At 35.9% G+C, this 25,386-nt stretch overlaps 1 protein-coding gene across 4 annotated transcripts in view; it reads right to left on the reverse strand.

Moving 5' to 3' along the window:
* Nucleotides 1-25,386, reverse strand: part of MACROD2 (mono-ADP ribosylhydrolase 2) — a 2,035,411-nt gene that overhangs the window by 1,910,698 nt on the left and 99,327 nt on the right. For 3 of the 4 annotated variants that reach the window (XM_036892149.2, XM_036892151.2, XM_036892148.2), the window contains exon 3: nucleotides 14,709-14,816. In XM_036892149.2, the coding sequence (XP_036748044.2) occupies nucleotides 14,709-14,816 (108 nt within the window). The remainder of the gene's footprint in view (nucleotides 1-14,708; nucleotides 14,817-25,386) is intronic. The other variant, XM_036892150.2, reaches the window with a different exon arrangement.

Genomic DNA, 25,386 nt, shown 5'->3' on the forward strand with positions numbered 1-25,386 from the left:
TCAATGTCCACACATATGGTTCAGTAAATCTATAGGTCTAACATCTTTGCTCACTAACAGGGCAGCTGTTTTAAGCTTAAAAGATAACGTTTGAATGCCTGATAATTCCAATATAAGTTTACTTACTGGATCTCAGTTTTCATAAGGAAAAAATCAAGATTGTTACAATTTGTATATTTCTATGTTTCATTAAATTTTGCTTTGTTTTTTTTGAGAGGATCTTTATTCCTATTCTTATCATGAACAGCCACATATAGCACTGAAGAAAGATATAAATCTCAATTTTACTCAAACTCCTGGAATTATTAGAAGAATTAAGAACAATATGAACTGCTAATTGGTGAACAAATTGTTTCTCCACTGAGATCACCTTGGCTAGCTATCAAAATCAAGTTTCTCAACCAAAAAGTGTCCCCTTCCAATCTTCAGACTAGTTGGCATACCCCAAGTTAAACAAAAGAAGAGCAAAAGGAAGGCTCACTCAGAAAGACAAGCTCTCTGTCTTCCTTACAGAACATAAATCCAACTTGAGGACTTTTTGTTACAGGATCCTCATATTTCACTATATGGCTTCTCAGTGTGGGTTTTATTATCTGCCATTTATATAGTAAGAGTGATATTTTATCAATTATTGAAAAGTAATATAGTCAGTAATTTGTTAAATCAGAAATATAAGGTATACAGGATCCATTTGGGCTTTTCCTTCCTTTTTAATTGTATTTTTCCTATTACCATTGTCATCATCATTAACACCATCATATTTAACATTTATTAAGTAGTTTATGATATGTACCAGGAACTGGGCACCATATAAAGCACATACACTTTAGGTCATTTCCTCCTCAAAACTACCCTGTAAGCATTGGAGAGGCAAGAAACTAGCCAAAGACCACAACAAGATCTTTATCTTTCCAACTTCGGAGTTCAACCTTTTAACCATTATATTAGTTTCCTAGAGCTGCTATAAAAATTGCCACAAACTACATGGCTTAAAAACATGTGCAAAACACACATCTCACAGTTCTGGAGACCAGAAGTGTGAAATCAGTTTCACTGAGCAGAAACCAAAGTGTCAGTAGGGTTACCCTCCCTCTAGGGATTCTAGGGAAGAATTTGCTTGCCTTTTCCAGTTTCTGGCAGTTGCCAGCATTCCTTAACTATTGCTACATCACTCCAATCTTCCAGATTAGTATCTTCAAATGTCTCTCCACTCCATCTTCACATTGCCTTCTCTTGTGTACTCAAATCTCAAGACCCTTCACTTAAGTACATCTGCCATCTAAGGTAATATTCATAAATTCCAGGGATCAGGAGGTAGGGATCTTTTGAAGGGGGCTCTGTTTTTTAGTCTACTACACCACTAAAATCTACTGTTTCCCCAACTGATTCATTCATGGATTCTTGGCATGGTGATGAATCAGAGATACTCCAGAAAGATACCACAGGGAATAGTATACACTCTCTTTTGAGACAAGTCAGCCATGCAATAGAGGGAAACCAAAGATGAGAACAAATAATGTAAGGCAAAGACATATATGGACTCATATTGGGAGGTCACCAAAACTCAGCTGATTAGGTCCATGACAACATTTGAACCCCAATCCCTTATTCCTTGTCCAGTGATACTTCTACAGAGCCACAAACAAACAAACCCTGGACCAATGCACCATTTCTTCAACAGGCCAGACATTCTCATGCTCTGGTCCCTTCTCAAGCCTTGGGCAATTTCTTATCTTTATTCCTACTGAAATGTTACTCTACCAATGCTTTACCAGCATACCTATAAAGTCATTCCTATTGTTCACACTCACAGTAATGACTCCTTCTGGGTATCTGATTTCTATCTCTTCAATGCCTCTCCAATGTCATTAATCCTGAATCATATAGTTTCTTATGTGTGTGTATATATACATGTATCTTCTTGGAGAATTCCTTCCTTTATTCCTTTAGAACAAAGACTATCATCCCAGTGTCTGGCAGAGAATTAAGCATAAATTCCAGTACAGTATCATTAGAAAGAAGGAAGGGAGAAAAGGAGGGGCTAAGATAGGAAAATGAGGAGGAGAGGGAAAGGAAAGAAGGGAAGGGAATGGTAAACATTAAAGCTCATGCTTAAAGAAAACAGAAGGAGATACAGTTCTTTGTCACACGTATTTGTGAGCGTCCTGAAGAGAGATTTTCAAAAATGTCTGGAAAAGAGTATGAGAGAGCAGGTGCAAGGACCTTTGTTGGTACGGTCTCAGCCCTAGAAGTTAGGGAAATGATTCCCAGAGAAGAGTGTGCAGACTCCTGCATCAGAACTCTCCCACTGGAGACTCCAACGGTACCTCCTAGCGTGCTGGGAGGCTGGGGATCATAATACAGGCTTCTGGGTAATTCTGATACCCACTAAAGTTTGACATAATCATTACCCTTGTAGGAAAGGAGAATGTCAAACAATGTTCTACAGAATATTTTCTCTTGGCTTGATTCCCAAGGACTAGTACTAGACTCTAAAGGTAAAAATGAAAGTCCAGCTTCTAAAAGTGACAAGGTTGCAGGTCTGAAATAGGTTCCAGGGAAAAATGCCAAAAACTCAGAGAGAGGATTTAGGAAAGGTGCCAGGGTGATTCAGTACAGAGCCCCTCTAGATTATAAAGATCTTACTTTAATCAGCCTCGTCATAAGAATGATAGTCACAATTTGCCTGACACATCCAATCAATGACAGCGTTATGCCATTTTGTGGTCTTCTGTCATCTTGATTATTTTTCACTGACTTAAATTCTTTTTGAAGGTGCTTCAGGGTGTAAGAAATTATAAGGAATTCCCTGGTGTCCCCTCCTGGAATTATATCATAGATCTTATTGATCTTGTGTTCCATTTTTCATTCCTCAAATTCCTTCTGAGAAATGATTTGTTACCTGCCTTCTTCAATCTTCTTATAAAATGTAACAGTTCATGCCAGGGTGCAACTAATCTTGCCTACACTTCATCCCCATCACCTTTGTAGAGGTACAGATGCCTGGAGAAGATGACAATTAAGGAGGAGGCTTCTGCCTCCAGTTCTTGGTCAATCACTCTATCATCTCTTATTGTGCTCTCTTGTTCCATCATTTTTATAGGACATATCTGCTTTTCAAGGATCAATATTTAATTTAACTTTCTATGACTATAAATCAAGTCTTTAAAAAGTGAAGAAAATGTGTTTCTGGTTTTGAAGTTATTTTAAACCATAGCCAGGTCCTAAGCCAATTAACGAGGTTTATCCTTGCAAATTATAAGCAGATTCAAAATGTGAACTATGAGAGGCAGGTTGCATTTCTTCTTTATTATAAAAAAATATTGCTTTAATAGATATTTTTAAGTAAAATAATGAGCTGTAAATCAGTCTAATTGGAGAATCTGTAAGAATTCAGAAAATGTAAAGTTGTGAGCTTTAAAAAATAATTTATTTTGCTCATTATCTCTTGCTATGGATGATATAAAACACATTCAAGACCAGTAATTTTTCTATATGTAAAGATAGCATTATATTCACAAAATCATTTTAAAGTATTTTAGTAGTTTCACCAATGAATTAAAATTATTTAACTTAGAAATTTTCTTATATGAATAAATAAACCTTAGTTCATTGTCAGATATATCAAATGCTAGTATCATTCACACATTTTAAGGAGGACTCGGGTAAACACAGATGGAAGTGTAAGACAAACCTGTTTTATGTGTTTAAAATAACTTATTTCTAAATTTCCTCACAAAGCTTAAGTGAGTCTCTTCAACCCCATGGGCTGTACATGTTTCTGAATTAATTTCCACCCAGAAACCCATGGGATGAAAATTCTGTGTGATAAATTAAGTTGCCAAGTGAAATGGATTAGCGATCAGTGAAATTGCCTGATAAACTGTCAGATCCATTTAGGATTGGGATTCATCCTCTTTCCCCACCTGTTCATTAAGCTCCAAGTTCCTAGCAACTCCAGTGACTGATTGCACATTAACAAGCTGTTTATGTGGGAGGTGTAGCTAAGCCTAGCCAACATTCCTATACTTACACATTCATTTAAACATAATTATCTGGTAATTTATTCTGTTCACAATCCCACTATGGAAAAATGTATCTCTAACCCTGAAGTTTAATTTTGGACACAACGGAAATGTCATGGGTCAAAAAATTAAAACTCAGTGAAGCAAATCAGGTTGTACCTCAAGGTCAAAAGAGGCTGGAGAAGTTTCATGCTATACATTCACTTCTTCAAATAGTTACAAAAATGAAAAGAGTACGGAGAATGCTGCTGTCTTTGCACTGATATTATGCCAAAATAAAATATTAATTTTTGTCTCTATTCTAAAGCAAACATTGGTTACTTCTATCATTAGAAAGCTAGATCAGCTAAGAATGTTGAAAAATAATTTAACCTTTCTTATCAAAATGGCTAAAATCTTCATTTATACAACACCAATTTTAATAAACCATTTGTCAACCAAAAAGTACCAAATATGAGCTATAAATAAGAACATACTAAAAATTCTCAGTATTTTTTCTTCAGTTATCACTTACGTAACCTAATTTTTATATGAATTAATGATTGGAATCCAGTAATCAATGCCATTTTTCCCTTTCCCTACACACATAAACTGAGACATTACCTGATGAAAAATTAAATAAATAGCCACATGACTAAATTATATTCAGCCAACAGAATAGAATAGCTCCAGATGTTTTTGAGCCTACAAGTAGCAACTCTTCAAAAATCACAAATAAAGAAAAAAACCTTAAAAAATTAAGTTGGTCTGTATATGTAACAAATATACATTTCTCTTGGTTAAAACTAAAAGAAATGCACACAAAAAAGTGTTCAATTTTACTGTATGATTTAAAAATAAAATTTTTAAAGTAAATGAGCATGGAGAATTCAGATAAGGTTGCACATGAGACAGTCTTTAGGCCTCATGAAATGTCATTTAGCATCATTATAAGTTCAGCTATTATTTAAATTTAACTATAATCTACTTCTGATAAGTCATGCAATTAAAGAATTAAACTATGGCAAAAGTTGTTTGTATTTTTTGTTAAATGCCAGTAAAATTAGAATCCACTTACCTATTGCCCTCATCCTGATGTAAGCATAGCTGCTTAGTCTCCCAGGGGACTGGTTCTCTCCTCTATGATCATGATCCAATTGGCTCAGTCCACATAGAAAGTACCATTGAGAGGGCTTAATCTAACTTCTGAAGCTGGAAATGCTTTCTGTAAATGCCCAGACTCTCTTTACAAAGAAGGGGTGTTTTATGACACCTATACAACTCTACCCATTCTAGCCCCAGGGATAGGCTTTAAGATTTTCTTGCCTAGGGTAAAGGCTTGAAGTTTCAGAGAAACCATGCTTGGTGACCTCCAAGAAGCAGAAATTGCTCCAATGCCAAGTGCTATCCTAGATGCTAGGTACTATTCTGAACGTGAAATAAACAGTTCCTTTCTCATTTCAAGGAAATTCCACGCCTACCTCTGTTCCCACCATTTTGAATTTCAAGAACAGAAGCAGTGACATTTTACTTGAGATACTGGGTTTCTCAGTTGAGAAATACTCAGCACTGTATTCCTCAGGCCTCCAAACAACCCAACCCCACCCAATGCCTCCTGGCTACGACCAAGTTACTTATATTTTATTGTTGCCAATAAAACTTTAGAGGTAAAATCCTGTGCAATATAATGATTTATAAGAAATATATATTTGGTCATTCAAATAACCAAAAGATATTTCTCAGACATATTTAGTCTTCATCTACAGTTCCCGAAAACATTTCAGAGCCACAGGTGAAATGGATGTCTTGTTATTGATGAAGGTGACTTCTGGACCCCAACCAGGGTTAGAAGGAGAGGCTTGTTGCCAGGAGGGCCAACCATGTGATTAGAGGTTAGAACTTTCAGTCCCCTCCACCCCCAACCTCCAGGCAGGGAAAGGGAAGAGGGGCTGGAGGTTGAGTCAGCCATGACTAAAGCCAATGACTTAGTCAATCATGACTATGGAATAAAGCCTTCATAAAAAACTATGAGAACAGGGTTTTGTCCCTTTTTTTAAAACCTGTTTCCTTGTTTGGAGAGCTTCCACGTTGGGGGAACCAGAATGCTTCCACATTCCACTAAGCCAGGCCCCAAGCTCCACAGAGACAGAAGCTCCTTTTTTCTGGGACCTTGCCTAAGTCATTGGCTTTAGTCATCCATTTCACCTGTGGCTCTGAAATTGTTATTGATGAAGGTGACTTCTGGACCCCAACCAGGGTTAGAGGGAGAGGTTGAGTCAGCCATGACTAAGGATGGAGGAACTATTTTAAAGGGAAAAAGCAATATAAAGAAGCATGAATCTAAGTGCTATTTAACAAGAAGAAAAAATTACAAAAGCTCAAAAATGGAAATGAAAAATAAGTTTTATGTTATCTACTTACTTAAACACTTAAAATTATTGTTTCATTGTAGTTAATACTTTAATTGTATTCAACTTTTCTCACAGGGTGATCTAATAAAGGCCTAAATGCTTTGTAATTGGAATCCCAGGCTTCCTCACAATTAGTAAAATTTATAAACATATTTACAACAAAAGCCTTAATCTGTCAGCTCAAAAGTTACATAATTGTAAATTCATATTTATTTAGATAACTGTAATTACAATCTCCCACTACATTGTAAACTGAAGAGCTTGTCTGTTTTTTTTACCATTTTATCTCTCACACTTAGAATGCTTGTTACATAGCAGATACTTAATATATATTTGTTGAATAAATGAATGATTGATGAAACACTTGACTACAGACATTCCCATTAAAATCGAGAAAGAGCAAGACTTCTTATCACAACTAATTTAGCATTGTCAACATGTTGTAGCCAATGCAATAAAAAGAGCAGAGAAAAAGTATGTATAACAATGTATATGCCTAGAAAACCCAAGAGAATCAACTTCAGTAGGGTGGAAAATTGTTAAATTAATAGCTTTTCTAAATTACCAGAACTATTCTGAAAAGATAAATAGAAAAAATAGATACCATTCATAATAGCAATGAAATTGTAAACTTGTTAGAATGTTAGAATAAAACAACTGCATCAGCTCCATATGATGTAAACTGTAAAACTTTACTGAGGGATATCGGGGATAAATAAATCTAACAAGCAGCACCATTCCTAAACAGGAAGACATAATATGTTAAAAGATGCCAAAATACCCTTAAAACTTAAATTTCTAACAAAAATTCCATTGATATTTCTAAGATTTTGTTGTGATGGTAGTGGTTTTTGTTTTGATTTTGAAGTTAACAAAGTAATTCTAAACTTTATGTGGTAAAATCAAAGGATGAGATGAGCCAGGAAATATTTGAAAAAGCAGACAAATGGCAGATATTGGGGGAGGAGTCACCCAATCCCAGACTAAAATACTTATGTGAAAGCCATAATAATTTAAGAAATATACATCATTAACTCATACCTTCATGACCATAAATTCTATATGGAGTTTAATGTAAATTCAAGAAACCGTTCAAAAGGTAAAGGAAAATATAAGGAACTATTTATCTATCCTTTGGAGGAAAAAGACCATTCTAAATTCAATACAAAAGAAATAAACCAGTATGAAAAAGATTAAAGAATATGACAACATAAGCATTCTTGAATGCTTGAAGAAAAACTCATACCATAAACATGTATGAAACATAAGTGCCAAATTGGAAAGAAATATTAGCAACATATATCAAAGGTTTAGTCTTATATGAAGATAAAGCTTTCCCAGTTAATCAAAGACAAATATCTTATAGAAAACCTGGTTAGAAAGAGGAGCATGAAACTTTAAAAAAAAATGTAAATGCCCAATAAATAGAAGAAAAAAACACTCAATATCACTAATAATAAAAGAAATTAGATAGATTTAATCACAATTAAATTGATAAGTTTGATTTTTGTAATGATGTAACCTAGTATCTACAGGCACTTGCACTTATACACCACCCTCAAGGAAGTATATTAATACATTATTTCTAAGAAGCAATGGATGTCAATGTCATTTTTAGAAAATATGATAGTCTTTCACCTGGTAGTTACTTCTAAGTAATGTATTTTGAAGAAATAATCAGAGATGCTTACAAAAATTTTGACATGAGGTTGCTCCTTACAGCTTTGTAAAAATGAAAACTTATTAAAATAATCACTTAAAATCATGTTCTTAACCTTTAGGGATGTGGAAAATGAGATATTTTAAATCGGAAAAAAAGCAGAATATAATATGGTGCACACAGTATTGTTCTAACGTACATAATCTGTACCTCTTTGTATACACACACACACACACACACCATTTAAAGGCTAAAAGATATAAAACAAGTATTAATAATATTAACTCTAGATGAAAGTCTGACATATTTTATTTCATTATACTTGTCTTATTTCCCGATTTTCTCCAAAAACATTCATTAATGTTATATTCAGAAAAAATCTGATGATCTACATTTGTAAATTACCTATATAACATTAAATGAATCTTATTGATAAGATATATATGATATAAAAGCAAACCAATGCTATAATTCTATACTGAATGTGGCTTTAAGGTTATATTGTAGGATTTTTTTATATATATATTTACGTTCAGCAAAAAGACAGGCTTTGTGGGATGTCTCACATGTGAGAGTAGACGTTCTGATTGCCTTTCCGAAGTTAACCTTGTTTTTTTTCCAAATGTAGGTTTAAGAAAATAATTTCTTAAATTGCTTTCTCTGTTTTTGGTCTCCCAAAAAGAACAGTAGTGGCAGTGATAATAATAATAGTAGTAGTAATAGCACTTTTATGGTATTGGAGGTTATTGTCCCCAGGTGCTGCTGTCTATGGCAGGAAAAAGTATTATATTTATGTTTTTACGAATCCAATAAGGAGTTACATAAAACAACTCCACCTTCTCATCCTCAGGTATACAAAAGTAACATTACATTTTTTACCTTATTTGTTCATTTATAAAAGTCTTAAGATGGATTGTTAGCTGCAAAGTGCTATAAAATAGGATTTGTCATACAAATTCACTAAAATATTACTTACACATTCATTCATTATAATGTTCATTGTTTATACAGTATATATTCATTAAAATACTACATGAAATATGTCATACAATATTTTAAAAACAATATAGAAAATACCAATTATTGGCATGGGTACAGAGCAAATGTAACTCTCAGACACTGCTAGTGGAAGTAAAACTTGATTCAACCACTTTGAAACCATGTGGTACTATCTACTATGCTGCACATACATATGTCCTATGACACAGCCATTCCACTCTCGGATATAGACCCAACATAAATATACAGATATCTATTCACAAAAACACACAAACTTACATACACAAATGTGTTTGAATGTTCTTTACAGTACAAATAGACCCAAACTGGAAATTACCTAAAGGCCCAACAACGGTAACATAAAACTGACAAATTCACAAAATGAAATATTACACAACAGTGATAATGAATGATCTACATCTATGTACAACAATATAAATCAGTCTTACAAGCATAATGGTGAACTGTAAGAGTCAAACATTGAAGAGTATATATTGTGTGGCTCCACTTATATAAAATACAAACACAGACAAAACTAATCTATGCCACTAGAAGTCAGGACAGTAAATATACTATCCTATACTCACTATAGGGTATCAGGGGATGCCAAGGGCTCTTCCAGGGTACTGAAAATTTTCTACTTTTTGATCTGGATGGAGTAACACAGGTGTGAAAATTTATTGAGCTATACATTTATGTATGTGTTATTTATTGTGTCTATTGTTGTTCAATAAAATGTTGAAAGAAAAAAACACATAATTCAGAAATTCAATGAAGAATAAAGCTTTAGTACTTTGTTAGTAGAAATTGCATATTCAATAAAGCAGTTTCTGTCACCCTAAAATATTTCTGAAAGTAAATGAACCTGTTTTCCCAATGATTCTAATTCCAAATATGCCTTATTTCAATTTTACTGAAGACATAAAAATAGCATTTATTTTAAGGAAATGGAAATGATTATTTAAAGGAACTTTTATAAAGTAAAATTTCTTCATCCTATGCAGTCCCACTACCTGATTTATCTATGCAAATATTCTATATCAACTTTTTAAAAATTAAATCATATACATCTATAATTGGTTATCTGCCCAATTATATGCCACTATTTCAATTTTTGACACAATAATGACATCTACAACTAATGCAGTAAAAGTTCTTATCACTAAAGTAAATGAAAAAACAAATCTTTTCCCTTGGCCATTAGTTCATATAAATTAGCAACAATATTGCACAAATGGCTTTTATTATAAAGCCTCAGAATTGAACAAATTTTGATGGGCAAAATTCAAGTTAAGTAGTATAACAGCTAAAGTTGTAAACCACAAAATAGACCCTTCTAGTCTTCATTCTGTGCATAAGACTTGAAAACATGCATAATTACCTTGTGACATTCATAGAAAAAAATCATTTTTCTCTTATTGGAACTAATCAATATAATTCAGCTACTGTTTACTGAGTGTGACTACTAGGCACTTGTGAAGTGTTTCATAGACATTATATCTTGATTTTCACAACAACCCTGTGAAGAAGGCCCTGTTATTACCTCCATTTTACCAATGAACAAACTAAGGATCAGAAAGGTTAAATAATTTACCAAAGGTTATTTTTCCAGGAAGCTGTAGAAGTATATTTAAATAATGATTAATCTGACTTCGAGCTCTCTATGATTAGCCACAATGTAAATTGCACCATTTAGGGCAGGGACAGAATGAACTACAATAAACAAATCAACCATCCTACTTTCTACTTTAAAAAATTCTTTATATGGAAAATTTAATTAATCTTTGGCAAAGCAAACCCATTAATATTGGAGTGTTAACCACTTTTTCATTATACAGCCTGCAATCCACAAATGAATAAAAATTGTATCTCCAAAAGAAAATCTTTTTCTGTGATTATGATTATAAAATTATCTCTAATGATAAATACTGAACCATAAATTATATGGATGTATTCTCCCTCAAGCTCTAGTAAAGACCAGAACTCTGTAACCAATAGGCTTAGTAAAAAAATTACACAAGGACAATGAACAGATTGTCCTAAATGCTGCAACATATAAAAACCATAAATGAATCTTTATAGAAGTTCTACTGGTTATAGCAAAATACTGAAGAGAACCCAAATGCCCTTCACTGGGTGAATGACTGAAAGAAATTTGCTATGCCCATGCAAGGGACTACTATATAGCAATAACAAGGAATGAATTTGGATACATGAAACAAGCTGAATGCACCTCAGGGCTTTATGTTTAGTGAAAAAAATCAATCTCAAAAAGTTGTATGCTGTATGATTCCATTTATATAATATTCTTAAAGGGATAAAACTATACAGATGGAAAACAGGGAAGGGGACAGAGAGGTGGGTGCCACTACAAAGGGGGTAACATGAGAGAGTTCTTTCATGAAATGGAACAGTCTGTATCTTGATTATGGTGGCGGTTACATGAATCTATACATGGGGTAAAACTGCATTGAACTACACCACACACAACACACACATGTAGACACATTTTCAGGTTAAAATGGTGAAAACTGAGTAAGGCCTATAGTCTAGTTAACAATAAAGTACCAATGTCAGTTTCCTGGTTTTGATATTGTAATAGCTATACAATGTCACTGGGGAAGGCTTACACAGGAGAAGGTGAAGGGCACACAGGACTCTTTGTATTATTTCTGCCATTTCCTATAATTATTTCAAAATAAAAAGTTTAAATAAAAAATGGCCCTGGGTATGAGACCCAGAATGTGAACCTGGGTCTGCCTGATTCTAAAACTTGTGCTTTTCCCTGTGTACCTTTGTGTGTCCTACTGTCTGCAAAATCTGTTTACTGTGATATACCAAATATGCGTTATTTCCTACAGAGAAGAATAGAATATATAAAAGGCTCAGCCTGGGTCACATTTAAAGAAATCTAAGGAAGTTCAAAAAGTACTTTATTTGGAAAAACTTAAATATCAAATCATTTCATTAGTAGCAACTAAGACCAGGTGTTTCGATTGTACGACTATGGACAGGAAAAGAGAACATTAGAAGTCTGACAGGAAGTGATGACTGGGCAGCTGTGGCACCCTGACTAGGGGCCTGCTTCTCAGTCCCCTCTCAGTAGAGGCAGCTCTGGAGTTCCCGCCATGTCACCTTGTCCACCTGAATGCTTAACAGTTGTTTCTCTCCTCACACACCAGGCAGACAAGCTGCACACCAGAAAGCTGTGTCCTTGTGGGATGCAGAACATGGCCAAATGACAATCTCCTCAGCATTAATCATTTTTAAAATCAGACCCAAACTGATTCGCCGTCTCAAGTCCCCAGTGCTGAATGCACTATTGTTGGAGACATTCAATTGCAATATAGTTCAAATTAACAAACACACAGTACCAAGTGTTTATTAAGAACATAAGGACAAGATTCTACTTTGGGAGGTGGCACCAAAAGTGAAAAAGACATCAGTCTGTGGCTTTAAAGGGGAGATGAAGAAAGAGGTATAGTTAACAAAACTAAAACAAAACAAAACCGTAATTACTACTATTAATAAGTGTGCTAACATGGCAGATTTTATGTTAATAACAAGAAAGAGAAAACTCATGAGAGTGGAATTCAGATATTTTAGAAGGAAAAACATATTATCAGTTGTGCTAGGATCAAGGGTTGGAAATCATAAGAATATACAGGAAGGCTGTATATAAACATATAAATGAACTTCTAAGTTTTTTTTTTAATTAAAGCCCACATGTTCACAGAATTATGGTATAATAAATCAATGGCAAATTACTAACTCAGTGATATCTGTACATCTCTGTGCTAGAGAAGAGTTCATGAGACTCTTTCCAAGGGCCTATCTTCTCTGGAGGCTCCAGAGGAAAGCATTCTTAATATGCTGGGCCACATATGGACAGTCCATAGAAACTAGATATAAGGGGGACTTGTGATAAAATTTGGATAAAATTCTATCCAAAAGGAGGATTCATATTGGGTGGAGTTTAAATGACCCAGGCAAATCCTCTCTCATGAAGTTTCACACTTTAGAGAAGCAGCGGAGGAGAAAGGAAGTACAGAGGCATCAGAAGAAAAGAAAGAGAAAAACAGCTCTGATTATGGTAGACACAGTACTAAGCAACTGGGAGCCAGTTCTGAGGAAGGGACAAATGGACTAGGCTTCCAGACTTTCTGCTCGGTTGCTGAAGCTATGCTATATCCTGAACAATGTTCCAGTTCTCCATGAGAGCCTTCTGTTCACCTACCAAGACATGTTCCTATTATTCTCTGTAAATTTACTCATCACCAGAGGGAACCTTGAGGCAATGTTTAATTTTATCTGCATCCTATACTCCTGGAAAACAGAGACTCTCAAAAAATTATCCTCTACCCTTTTGTGCTGCAGGAAACAGCTTACTGCAAAAAAAAAAACTTGTCCTATGACAGATAAAACTCATGGATGACCAGTGGTAACCTATGGCAAAGACTAGACACAGACCCTCCAAATTCCCATTTTTTTGCCTCATAAATGATTAGCTGCACTGTTTGTTTCCATTGACCATTCTGGTTGGTAAATGCTTGTTAACTGGTTGTGACCAAACTTTAGCCAAGCTTCTCTCCTTCCTCCAAGCCCCTGAACTTTGGCCCACCCTTCAGTAACGGAAGGTGAACAACCCTATCCAACCCCTTAATAATCTCCCCATAAGAACCAGTTGACCTCAGGGAAAAACATTCCCTGATCAACTGTCCAATAATGCCACACACTCTTCCCATTTCCTGATACCCAATTCTTTCTAACCTGTTTACTCCTCTCTATAAAAAAAAAAGCCCTTTTCTGCTTGACCTTTGAGATGCTTATAGATCTCATAGTCAAAGTGGTTCTTCCTATTGCAATATTCTTCCACCTCCTATTCTGATAGTCCTTTATTTTAAATAAAGTATCTCCTTACCTACATCCAGATTTGTTTTTACTTGATACTGTAAAAAGTTTATATTTACAAAACACAAATTAAAATCTTTAAATATCCTCTTATTATTGACATTTATAGAATCACAACTATTGCATATTTTGTGATATATAACCACAAAAAACTATATAGTTGATACAGACCACCATAAATAAGTTATTTTTCTGATGTTCAAACACAAAAAATACTTCTACAATTAATTATTGAAATAAAGCATGTATAACAAACATGAAAGGTTGAAACCAAATGAGGTTTGGAAATCAGAGAAACAATTTCTTATATTTTACTTTTGTCTGGTGTAGTTCAGTCATCTCTTTACAACCTATTCAAAAGAAGGAAAAACTTGATGAACTTGTTTTTATGTTGGCCAATTATTAACTCAAGCATGAAACCAAGAATAATGTAGTTGCTAAAGTTCTTTCTGAAGAACTTCTTGCAATAATCTGTCACTTTTCCAGTGGTCCAGTACCCCAGTCTCAATTAAGCATGGATACTATGTAGATTAGCATATTAATTGCAGCACAGACATAAAATAAACCCTCAGTGTTTTTAATCAAGAAGAAAAATACATAAGACATTTCTATACCAGGATGGATATCATTTTCTGAAAATATGTACATTCCTGTTGGTGAAAAATATTTTTAAATAATAAATACTCATATAATAAATACATCACAAAAAAATCAACTACTCACCAGCATTGACTATAGCATCTACCTCTAGCAATGTGATGTCACCTCTATAGAGAGAAACTTTTTCACTCAAACTCTTCTTCACCTGGGATGCTTCCTGAGTATTTTCTTCTGTAATAAAAAAGGAATATATATGTAAGTATCAATATTCTTAGTTAATAAAGACAGTGTTGAAACAAGAGCCAATATGGGTCACTCTCACACATTAGACAAGTGGAAATACATGTGTAAGTACCAGAAGCTTATACTCTATTTATTGTGTATTCCTCAATACAAATTCAGTATCACATTTATAATAGGGATTCAATAAATTTAGGTGTTATACTCTCCAAAAAAAAATTCAATGTCTATTGTTAATATTACTATGAAAAAACAAACTTTAAAATAAAATTATGTGCCACTAGTTGCACAAGGAGGAAAAGATGTGTAACTACCAAGACAAGATAAATTTTAACAGTGCATAACCACCTTTTCATGTTGTTCCAGTTACCTAAAAGGCATCACTGAAAAGAATATTTACTTGGAACAAAAAAAATTTAGGTTGAGGTCTCTGCTACTTCTAAGTAATAAGCTACCCCTCAAAATGGGATGGGATGAGAATATTTGAATGTGTGGAATATTAACTTTTCACTCTAGAGGGCGCTGCAAGATTTGAAAGAAAGAATTGTCCACCACACAACAGCCAGCAAGCTGGTATATTTAAAACAAGGCAAAACTTCAGTTCTAAAACCTGACATATTTCTAATGGTTAAGAGCAATACTATAATTTAATTTTCACTTATTTTTAACAAGGAGTAATGTTAAGATATTAAACAAAGTTATATAAAATGAATGTTTTTAAAATATACTAATTGTTATACATAAAAAGCTTTTTAATATACCTCTGGCAGAGCTCATTTATAATTCAAACGTTAAAGAATTTATGGTCTGTGCAAATCTTTCAAGGGGGAAAATAATGCTGTTTATTCACTAAGACACACATAAATAAGCGTGAAATTTTGAGGTTTCTAGGGGATTAGTGGTGATAGGTTACAGGTCACTTAATTTCTCTTTGGACCTTAATAGTCAAGGAAAAAATTAGCCACAACTAAGGAAATTATCTGTGGCCATGAAAGTGATCGTTCCTCCTTCTGCCTCCAAAGGACTCCGCTCTTTGCAACCACTTCTCTCCTTAAAAAAATTCTCATCAAAATACCCATTGGTGGGAGGAGGAGGAGGAAAATAACGTGGGAAAATTGTATGTTAAAAGAGTAGAGAAAGAATTTAGAAGACCTTGAAGTTAAAAAACACTTATATTTGAGTTGACCACCTTAGGGAATCCTACAGTACTATTTTCCTTTTGTCAGGTTATGGTTAAGAGCACAGTCTTGACTATCAGACTGAGTCCATTCAAATCTTGATTCTGCCAATTCACAATTGGGTAACCTTGGATAAGTTATTTATTTCCTCCATGCCTCAGTCTGCAAATTCCTAGCTTCTTCACAGTTAACATGAGTTCATCACACTTACTCTAATATTTTTTTCCATAGCAAGCACTCAACAAACACTACCTTTCTTTCACAAAAATTTTACAAAGTTAACAAATGTTATTTCAGCGTCCATATTCAAAATGCTGCAATAGTTGGGAAATATTTTCAAACTAAATTATCATTTTGAATAAAATTTCAATGTGCATTATTATTATTCCCTATCAATAAAAGAAACTGGATTTTGTTTGGGCTTTTACCAAGCTCTCAACGCTTGACCCAATGATGAGGACTTCAATCCAGAAGACCTTGAGCTCCACATCCAATCAGCTTCTAGTGTTACTACTTCTACCAAATTAGAAAGTCCTGATTCCCAATTAAGGATTTTTGGAAGAAAATAAGTATTGGTAGATGGTCATAAAATTCTGGATATTTGGGCTATAGTGAACCTAGAAATTATAAAGACTTCTCACTGATGATGAGTTTCAGAACTCCCTTAGGCATTAAATTGATAAGCATATTACAAACAAAAGCAGAAAAGTTGATCCTTTCAACTTGGGATACAGAGTAGAGATCCCTAATCCATCCTCTAATTGTCTAAGTAGTGTTTCTTCATTTTCTCTGAAGCATTATGTATGTTATATTGCATTTGTAGCAATGTGACTTTTTAGCATGTGTTAATAAATCATGTCTTTCTCCAAAAGTAGAGCAACTATTAAAGAATACTAGAAACCAAAACTTAAACACAATCAACCACAATTCAGTGTTTTTTAGAAGAAATCCTAATCTCTCGTCTGAAAATTTAAAAAACAGGATATTTTGAGCCTAAACTAAAGGTTCAAGCAATTTAATATACTGAAAAATATACTGTTGTGACATGTTATTCAAGTAATTACTCAAAATGGTCTTACTAGAATTACCAGCTGCATAAAGTTTTTTTTTTTTTTTTTTTTTTTAATTGAAGGGTAGTTGACAACAGTATTACATTACATTAGTTTCAGGTGTACAACACAGTGATTCAACATTTATATACATGATAATTCTAGGTACCAGCTATCACCATACCAAGCTGTTAAAATATTTTGACTATATTCCTTATGCTATACATTACATCCCGGTTACTTATTTACTTTACAATTGGAAGTGTGTTTATATATATATATTTTGTGAGGGCATCTCTCATATTTATTGATCAAATAGTTGTTAACAACAATAAATTTCTGTATAGGGGGGTCAATACTCAATGCACAATCATTAATCCACCCCAAGCCTAATTTTCGTCAGTCTCCAATCTTCTGATGCATAACGAACAAATTCTTACATGGAGTACAAATTCTTACATAGTGAATAAGTTACATGGTGAACAGTACAAGGGCAGTCATCACAGAAGCTTTCGGTTTTGTTCATGCATTATGAACTATACACAGTCAGTTCAAATATGAATATTCATTTGATTTTTAAACTTGATTTATATGTGGATACCACATTTCTCTATTATTATTATTTTTAATAAAATGCTGAAGTGTTAGGTAGATATGAGATAAAGGTAGAAAACAGAGTTTAGTGTTGTAAGAGAGCAAATGTAGATGATCAGGTGTGTGCCTGTAGACTATGTGTTAATCCGAGCTAGACGAGGGCAATAAACATCCATGTATGCAGAAGATTTCTCTCAGAACATGAGGGGGGAGGTTCTAAGCCTCACCTCTGCTGCTCCCCATTTTCTCACCAGATGGCCCCCTGTGACTGTGCCTGTCTTAGGTTGTTCCTCCTTTGAGGAATCTTACCCGTCTCTGACTAACCAGTCATCTTCCGGGGCCATACAGGGAAATGTTAAGTTGGTAAGTGAGAGAGAAGCCTTATTGTTTGAAAAGGTTAGCTTTTTACTTCTTTGCATATTTATGCCCTGTGGCTTCTATGCCCAGCATTTGTCTTGAGGTGTCTTTACCACTTGGAAGAATTATGATACTCGGTAAATTCGACATGTGGCACGAGTTCTATTTAAAGGTTGTGATTAGGTAGGAAGAAGAAAAGCTATAGAAGTAGCAGGCAGAAGAAAACCTGGGAAGATTGATTATTTCTTTGACATATCTTCTTGTAGAGTAACTTCAGCATGGATAGGTTTTAAACTACTAATTAAATTGTGCACACACATTAACATAATAGGAATATAGTTACCTAACCAAAGCATACCTGTAATTACCAGCCATCTCCAGTGAAACCAAGAAAACCAGTTAGGCACCTTAGGCATTTGTGAAAACTTATCTATGATATGGTGGATATTGTCTGACTGAACTTAAAAAGTCTGAGAGAATTCAGATAAACTAGAAAAACCCATTCCTGGGGACTGTTCATATCCCATATGTTCTTTTAACAATAAATAGTCTGTGGTTGTAAGATTTTGGAGTGCTACAATTTGCACTTCTCCTAATTCTTGGTTGAGTTCCAACAGTATAGATCCAGTCAAATTTTTTGTTTTACTGTATGCACAGGCCAGCTTAGATATCTCCTTCATCATTCCCATGGCAAGTCCAGGAGCTGGTGGGATGAGTGCATCTACACCTGTGGCACTGTGTGGATCTTTGTTGGAGTTTTTTTTTTTTTTTGCTGATCATCTTCTGGCATGAGTCTTCCCGAGAGTGCTGATGTTGGAAGTTCTTTTTCATATCGTATCTTAGTTCATTTTCGGGGTAGCCAAATTAGGCTTTGATCCTCTGTATAAACAAAAACAGACCCTTTGCCTACACTTTTATGTGCCCTTTATATCATTGTGTAGAACTCATTAGAGGTCACCACATAGGAACTGCTTTTTTTTTTTTTTTAATCATTAATCTACACTTACATGACGAATACTTTGTTTACTAGGCTCTCCCCTATACCAGGTCCCCGCTATATACTCCTTTACAGTCACTGTCCATCAGCGTAGCAAACTGTTGTAGAATCACTACTTGTCTTCTCTGTGTTGTACAGTCCTCCCCTTTCTCCCACCCCGCTATGGATGCTAATCTTAATACCCCTCTTTTTCTGCACCCCCTTATCCCTCCCTACCCACCCATCCTCCCCAGTCCCTTTCCCTTCGGTACCTGTTAGTCCATTCTTGAGTTCTGTGATTCTGTTGCTGTTTTGTTCCTTCAGTTTTTCCTTTGTTCTTATATTCCACAGATGAGTGAAATCATTTGGTATTTCTCTTTCTCTGCTTGGTTTGTTTCACTGAGCATAATACCCTCCAGCTCCATCCATGTTGCTGCAAATGGTTGGATTTGCCCTTTTCTTATGGCTGAGTAGTATTCCATTGTGTATATGTACCACATCTTCTTTATCCATTCATCTATCGATGGACATTTAGGTTGCTTCCAGTTCTTGGCTATTGTAAATAGTGCTGCGATAAACATAGGGGTACATTGGTCTTTCTCATACTTGATTGCTGCATTCTTAGGGTAAATTCCTAGGAGTGCAATTCCTGGGTCAAATGGTATGTCTGTTTTGAGCATTTTGATGTACCTCCATACTGCTTTCCACAATGGTTGAACAAGTTTACATTCCCACCAGCGATGTAGGAGGGTTCCCCTTTCTCCACAGCCTCGCCAACATTTGTTGTTGTTTGTCTTTTGGATGGCAGCCATCCTTACTGGTGTGAGGTGATACCTCATTGTAGTTTTAATTTGCATTTCTCTGATAATTAGTGATGTGGAGCATCTTTTCATGTGTCTGTTGGCCATCTGTATTTCTTTTTTGGAGAACCGTCTGTTCAGTTCCTCTGCCCATTTTTTAATTGGGTTATTTGTTTTTTGTTTGTTGAGGCGTGTGAGCTCTTTATATATTCTGGACATCAAGCCTTTATAGGATGTGTCATTTTCAAATATATTCTCCCATACTGTAGGGTTCCTTTTTGTTCTATTGATGGTGTCTTTTGCTGTACAGCTTTTCAGCTTAATATAGTCCCACTTGTTCATTTTTGCTGTTGTTTTCCTTGCCCGGGGAGATATGTTCAAGAAGAGGTCACTCATGTTTATGTCTAAGAGGTTTTTGCCTATGTTTTCTTCCAAGAGTTTAATGGTTTCGTGACTTACATTCAGGTCTTTGATCCATTTTGAGTTTACTTTTGTATATGCGGTTAGACAATGGTCCAGTTTCATTCTCCTACATGTAGCTGTCCAGTTTTGCCAGCACCATCTGTTGAAGAGAGTGTCATTTTGCCATTGTATGTCCATGGCTCCTTTATCAAATATTAATTGACCATATATGTCTGGGTTAATGTCTGGATTTTCTAGTCTGTTACATTGGTCTGTGGCTCTGTTCTTGTGCCAGTACCAAATTGTCTTGATTACTATGGCTTTATAATAGAGCTTGAAGTTGGGGAGTGAGATCCCCCCTACTTTATTCTTCTTTCTCAGGATTGCTTTGGCTATTCGGGGTCTTTGGTGGTTCCATATGAATTTTTGAATTATTTGTTCCAGTTCATTGAAGAATGTTGCTGGTAGTTTCATAGGGATTGCATCAAATCTGTATATTGCTTTGGGCAGGATGGCCATTTTGACGATATTAATTCTTCCTAGCCATGAGCATGGGATGCGTTTCCATCTGTTAGTGTCCCCTTTAATTTCTTTTAAGAGTGACTTGTAGTTTTCAGAATATAAGTCTTTCACTTCTTTGGTTAGGTTTATTCCTAGGTATTTTATTTTTTTTGATGCAATTGTGAATGGAGTTGTTTTCCTGATTTCTCTTTCTGTTGGTTCATTGTTGGTATATAGGAAAGCCACAGATTTCTGTGTGTTGATTTTGTATCCTGCAACTTTGCTGTATTCCGATATCAGTTCTAGTAGTTCTGGGGTGGAGTCTTTAGGGTTTTTTATGTACAGTATCATGTCATCTGCAAATAGTGACAGTTTGACTTCTTCTTTGCCAATCTGGATTCCTTGTATTTTTTTCTTTTGTCTGATTGCCGTGGCTAGGACCTCCAGTACTATGTTAAATAACAGTGGGGAGAGTGGGCATCCCTGTCTAGTCCCCGATCTCAGAGGAAATGCTTTCAGCTTCTCGCTGTTCAATATAATGTTGGCTGTGGGTTTTTCATAGATAGCCTTTATTATGTTGAGGTACTTGCCCTCTATTCCCATTTTGCTGAGAGTTTTTATCATGAATGAATGTTGAACTTTGTCAAATGCTTTTTCAGCATCTATGTAAATGATCATGTGGTTTTTGTCTTTCTTTTTGTTGATGTGGTGGATGATATTGATGGACTTTCGAATGTTGTGCCATCCTTGCATCCCTGGGATGAATCCCACTTGGTCATGGTGTACGATGGTTTTGATGTATTTTTGAATTCGGTTTACTAAAATTTTGTTGAGCATTTTTGCATCTACGTTCATCAGGGATATTGGTCTGTAGTTTTCTTTTTTGGTGGTGTCTTTGCCTGGTTTTGGTATTAGGGTGATGTTAGCTTCATAGAATGAGTTTGGGAGTATCCCCTCCTCTTCTATTTCTTGGAAAACTTTAAGGAGAATGGGTATTATGTCTTCCCTGTATGTCTGATAAAATTCCGAGGTAAATCCATCTGGCCCGGGGGTTTTGTTCTTTGGTAGTTTTTTGATTACCACTTCAATTTCGTTGCTGGTAATTGGTCTGTTTAGATTTTCTGTTTCTTTTTGGGTCAGTCTTGGAAGGTTGTATTTTTCTAGGAAGTTGTCCATTTCTCCTAGGTTTCCCAGCTTGTTAGCATATAGGTTTTCATAGTATTCTCTAATAATTCTTTGTATTTCTGCGGGGTCCGTCGTGATTTTTCCTTTCTCGTTTCTGATACTGTTGATTTGTGTTGACTCTCTTTTCCTCTTAATAAGTCTGGCTAGAGGCTTGTCTATTTTGTTTATTTTCTCGAAGAACCAGCTCTTGGTTTCATTGATTTTTGCTATTGTTTTATTCTTCTCAATTTTATTTATTTCTTCTCTGATCTTTATTATGTCCCTCCTTCTGCTGACCTTAGGCCTCATTTGTTCTTCTTTTTCCAATTTCGATAGTTGTGACATTAGACCGTTCATTTGGGATTGCTCTTCCTTTTTTAAATATGCTTGGATTGCTATATACTTTCCTCTTAAGAGTGCTTTTGCTGTGTCCCACAGAAGTTGGGGCTTAGTGTTGTTGTTGTCATTTGTTTCCATATATTGCTGGATCTCCATTTTGATTTGGTCATTGATCCATTGATTATTTAGGAGCGTGTTGTTTAGCCTCCATGTGTTTGTGAGCCTTTTTGCTTTCTTTGAACAGTTTATTTCTAGTTTAATGCCTTTGTGGTCTGAAAAGTTGGTTGGTAGGGTTTCAATCTTTTGGAATTTACTGAGGCTCTCTTTGTGTCCTAGTATGTGGTCTATTCTGGAGAATGTTCCATGTGCACTTGAGAAGAATGTGTATCCTGTTGCTTTTGGATGTAGAGTTCTGTAGATGTCTATTAGGTCCATCTGTTCTAGTGTGTTGTTCAGTGCCTCTGTGTCCTTACTTATTTTCTGTCTGGTGGATCTGTCCTTTGGAGTGAGTGGTGTATTGAAGTCTCCTAGAATGAATGCATTGCATTCTATTTCCTCCTTTAGTTCTATTAATATTTGTTTCAGGTATGTTGGTGCTCCTGTATTGGGTGCATATATATTTATAATGGTTATACCCTCTTGATGGACTGAGCCCTTTATCATTATGTAATGTCCTTCTTTGTCTTTTGTTACTTTCTTTATTTTGAAGTCTGTTTTGTCTGATACCAGAATTGCAACACCTGCTTTCTTCTCTCTGTTGTTTGCTTGAAATATCTTTTTCCATCCCTTGACTCTAAGTCTGTGCGCGTCTTTGGGTTTGAGGTGAGTCTCTTGTAAGCAGCATATGGATGGATCTTGCTTTTTTTATCCATTCTATTACTCTGTGTCTTTTGATTGGTGCATTCAGTCCATTTACATTTAGGTTGATTATTGAAAGGTATGAATTTATTGCCATTGCAGGCTTTAAGTTTGTGGTTACCAAAGGTTTAGGGTTAGCTTCTTTACTATCTTACTGTATAACTTAACTCGCTTGTTGAGCTATTATAAACACAGTCTGATGATTCTTTATTTCTCTCCCTTCTTATTCCTCCTCCTCCCTTCTTCATATGTTGGGTGTTTTGTTGTGTGCTCTTTTTAGGAGTGCTCCCATCTAGAGCAGTCCCTGTAGGATGCCCTGTAGAGGTGGTTTGTGGGAGGCAAATTCCCTCAACTTTTGCTTGTCTGGGAATTGTTTAATCCCTCCTTCATATTTAAATGATATTCGTGCTGGATACAGTAGTCTTGGTTCGAGGCCCTTCTGTTTCATTGCATTAAGTATATCATGCCATTCTCTTCTGGCCTGTAGGGTTTCTGTAGAGAAGTCTGATGATAGCTTGATGGGTTTTCCTTTGTAGGTAACCTTTTTTTCTCTCTGGCTGCCTGTAATACTTTGTCCTTGTCTTTGATCTTTGCCATTTTAGTTATTATGTGTCTTGGTGTTGCCCTCCTTGGATCCCTTGTCATGGGAGTTCTGTGTACCTCTGTGTTCTGAGAGGCCATTTCTTCCCCTAGTTTGGGGAAATTTTCAGCAATTATTTCTTCAAAGACATTTTCTATCCCCTTTTCTCTCTCTACTTCTTCTGGAATACCTATAATTCTTATATTATTCCTTTTTGATTGGTCACTCAGCTCTCTTAAAATTCTTTCATTCCTGGATATCCTTTTATCTCTCTCTGCATCAGCTTCTCTGCGTTCCTGTTCTCTGTTTTCTAGTCCATTAATGGTCTCTTGCATCTCGCCCATTCTGTTTTGAAGTCCTTCCAGAGCTTGTTTTATTTCTGAATTCTCCTTCCTTAGTTCTTGCATATTTCTCTGCAAGTCCATCAGCATGGTTATGACTTTTGTTTTGAATTCTTTTTCAGTAAGACTGGCTAAATCTATCTCCCCAGATTCCTTCTCAGGGGAAGATGTAGCAGAGGCTGAAGCTGTCTGGGTTAGTCTTGTCTGGATCATATTTTTTTGCCTTTTCATGTTGACAGGTGCTATTGACTGTCAGCTGGGAGGGCCAAAATTTTCACTTGCTACTGGCCTTTCTTTACTGGGACAACTGCGACCCCTAGTGGCTTGTGTTGGGTAATTGCGTGTAGGGTCTTTGTGTCTTGCCTGGCCGGAAGGGAGAAATTTCCCTTTCTGTGGGCGGAATTTGTCTCAGGCTGCTTCTCTGCTTTCGCAGCGCCCGGTGGGGTAATGGATGGGGGGGCTGCTTGACTGTTTGCCTCCGTGAGGGGTCTCAGAGCTGTTGCCCAGGGGGTTAGTGCACCCGGTTTTCCCTGTAATTTCCAGCTGCTGTACTGTGACCTGGGCTGTTTCCGTCAAGCTGTTAAGTCCCTGTCCCTTTAAGACTTTCAAAAAGCCCCCGCTTTTCTTTGTCACAGGGGCATCAGCTTCGGCACCCGCTCAGAGGTCTTACTCCCTGTTCCCCCAGTATCCAGGGCCCCCTGTGCACGTACTGTGTCTGCGCTCTGGCCCGGATGGCTGGGGCTGGGTGTTCAGCAGTCCTGGGCTCCGTCTCCCTCCCGCTCTGCCAATTCTTCTCCTGCCGGGAGCTGGGGGGAGGGCGCTCGGGTCCCGCCGGGCCGGGGCTTGTATCTTACCCCTTTCACCAGTCGCTGGGTTCTCGCTGGTGTAGCTGCAGTCTGGCCACTGTCCTGCGTCTTCTGGTCTCTCTTTTAGGGCTAGTTGTGTTTGTTGTATTTTCAAAAGTCTATATGTTTTTGGGAGGAGATTCCCACTGTCCTACTCACGCCGCCATGTTGGCTCCCGCTTGCATAAGGTATTTTTATTTCTATCATTTTAAAAATTGACGTGAGCACATTTTTCCCCTACAGCCAGACTTATACACATTTGCTGCCCTGTTCCACACATGGTATATCAAAAGCTACAATTTGATAGTATTAATTATCAGCATTTCCTTCAACAATAAACCAAAACCAAATGACATGTTTTTGACAACTAAATATTCTCTGTAAATACAACACTGTCAATTGCCACTAGAGACCAATTATTTTATTTGAATAGCAATGCACTGCCTTCCTTTTCACACAACTGTGTTCCATCAGCACTGATTTCAATGTATTTTTAACCATATCCTGGGTTTTCAGTAATAAACAGGACAAAAACTTGTCAAGCATTGCTCCCTCATGGACATTCTATATGTACACA

This window comes from Manis pentadactyla, chromosome 5, assembly GCF_030020395.1.
Source record: "Manis pentadactyla isolate mManPen7 chromosome 5, mManPen7.hap1, whole genome shotgun sequence".
NCBI lineage: Eukaryota > Metazoa > Chordata > Mammalia > Pholidota > Manidae > Manis > Manis pentadactyla.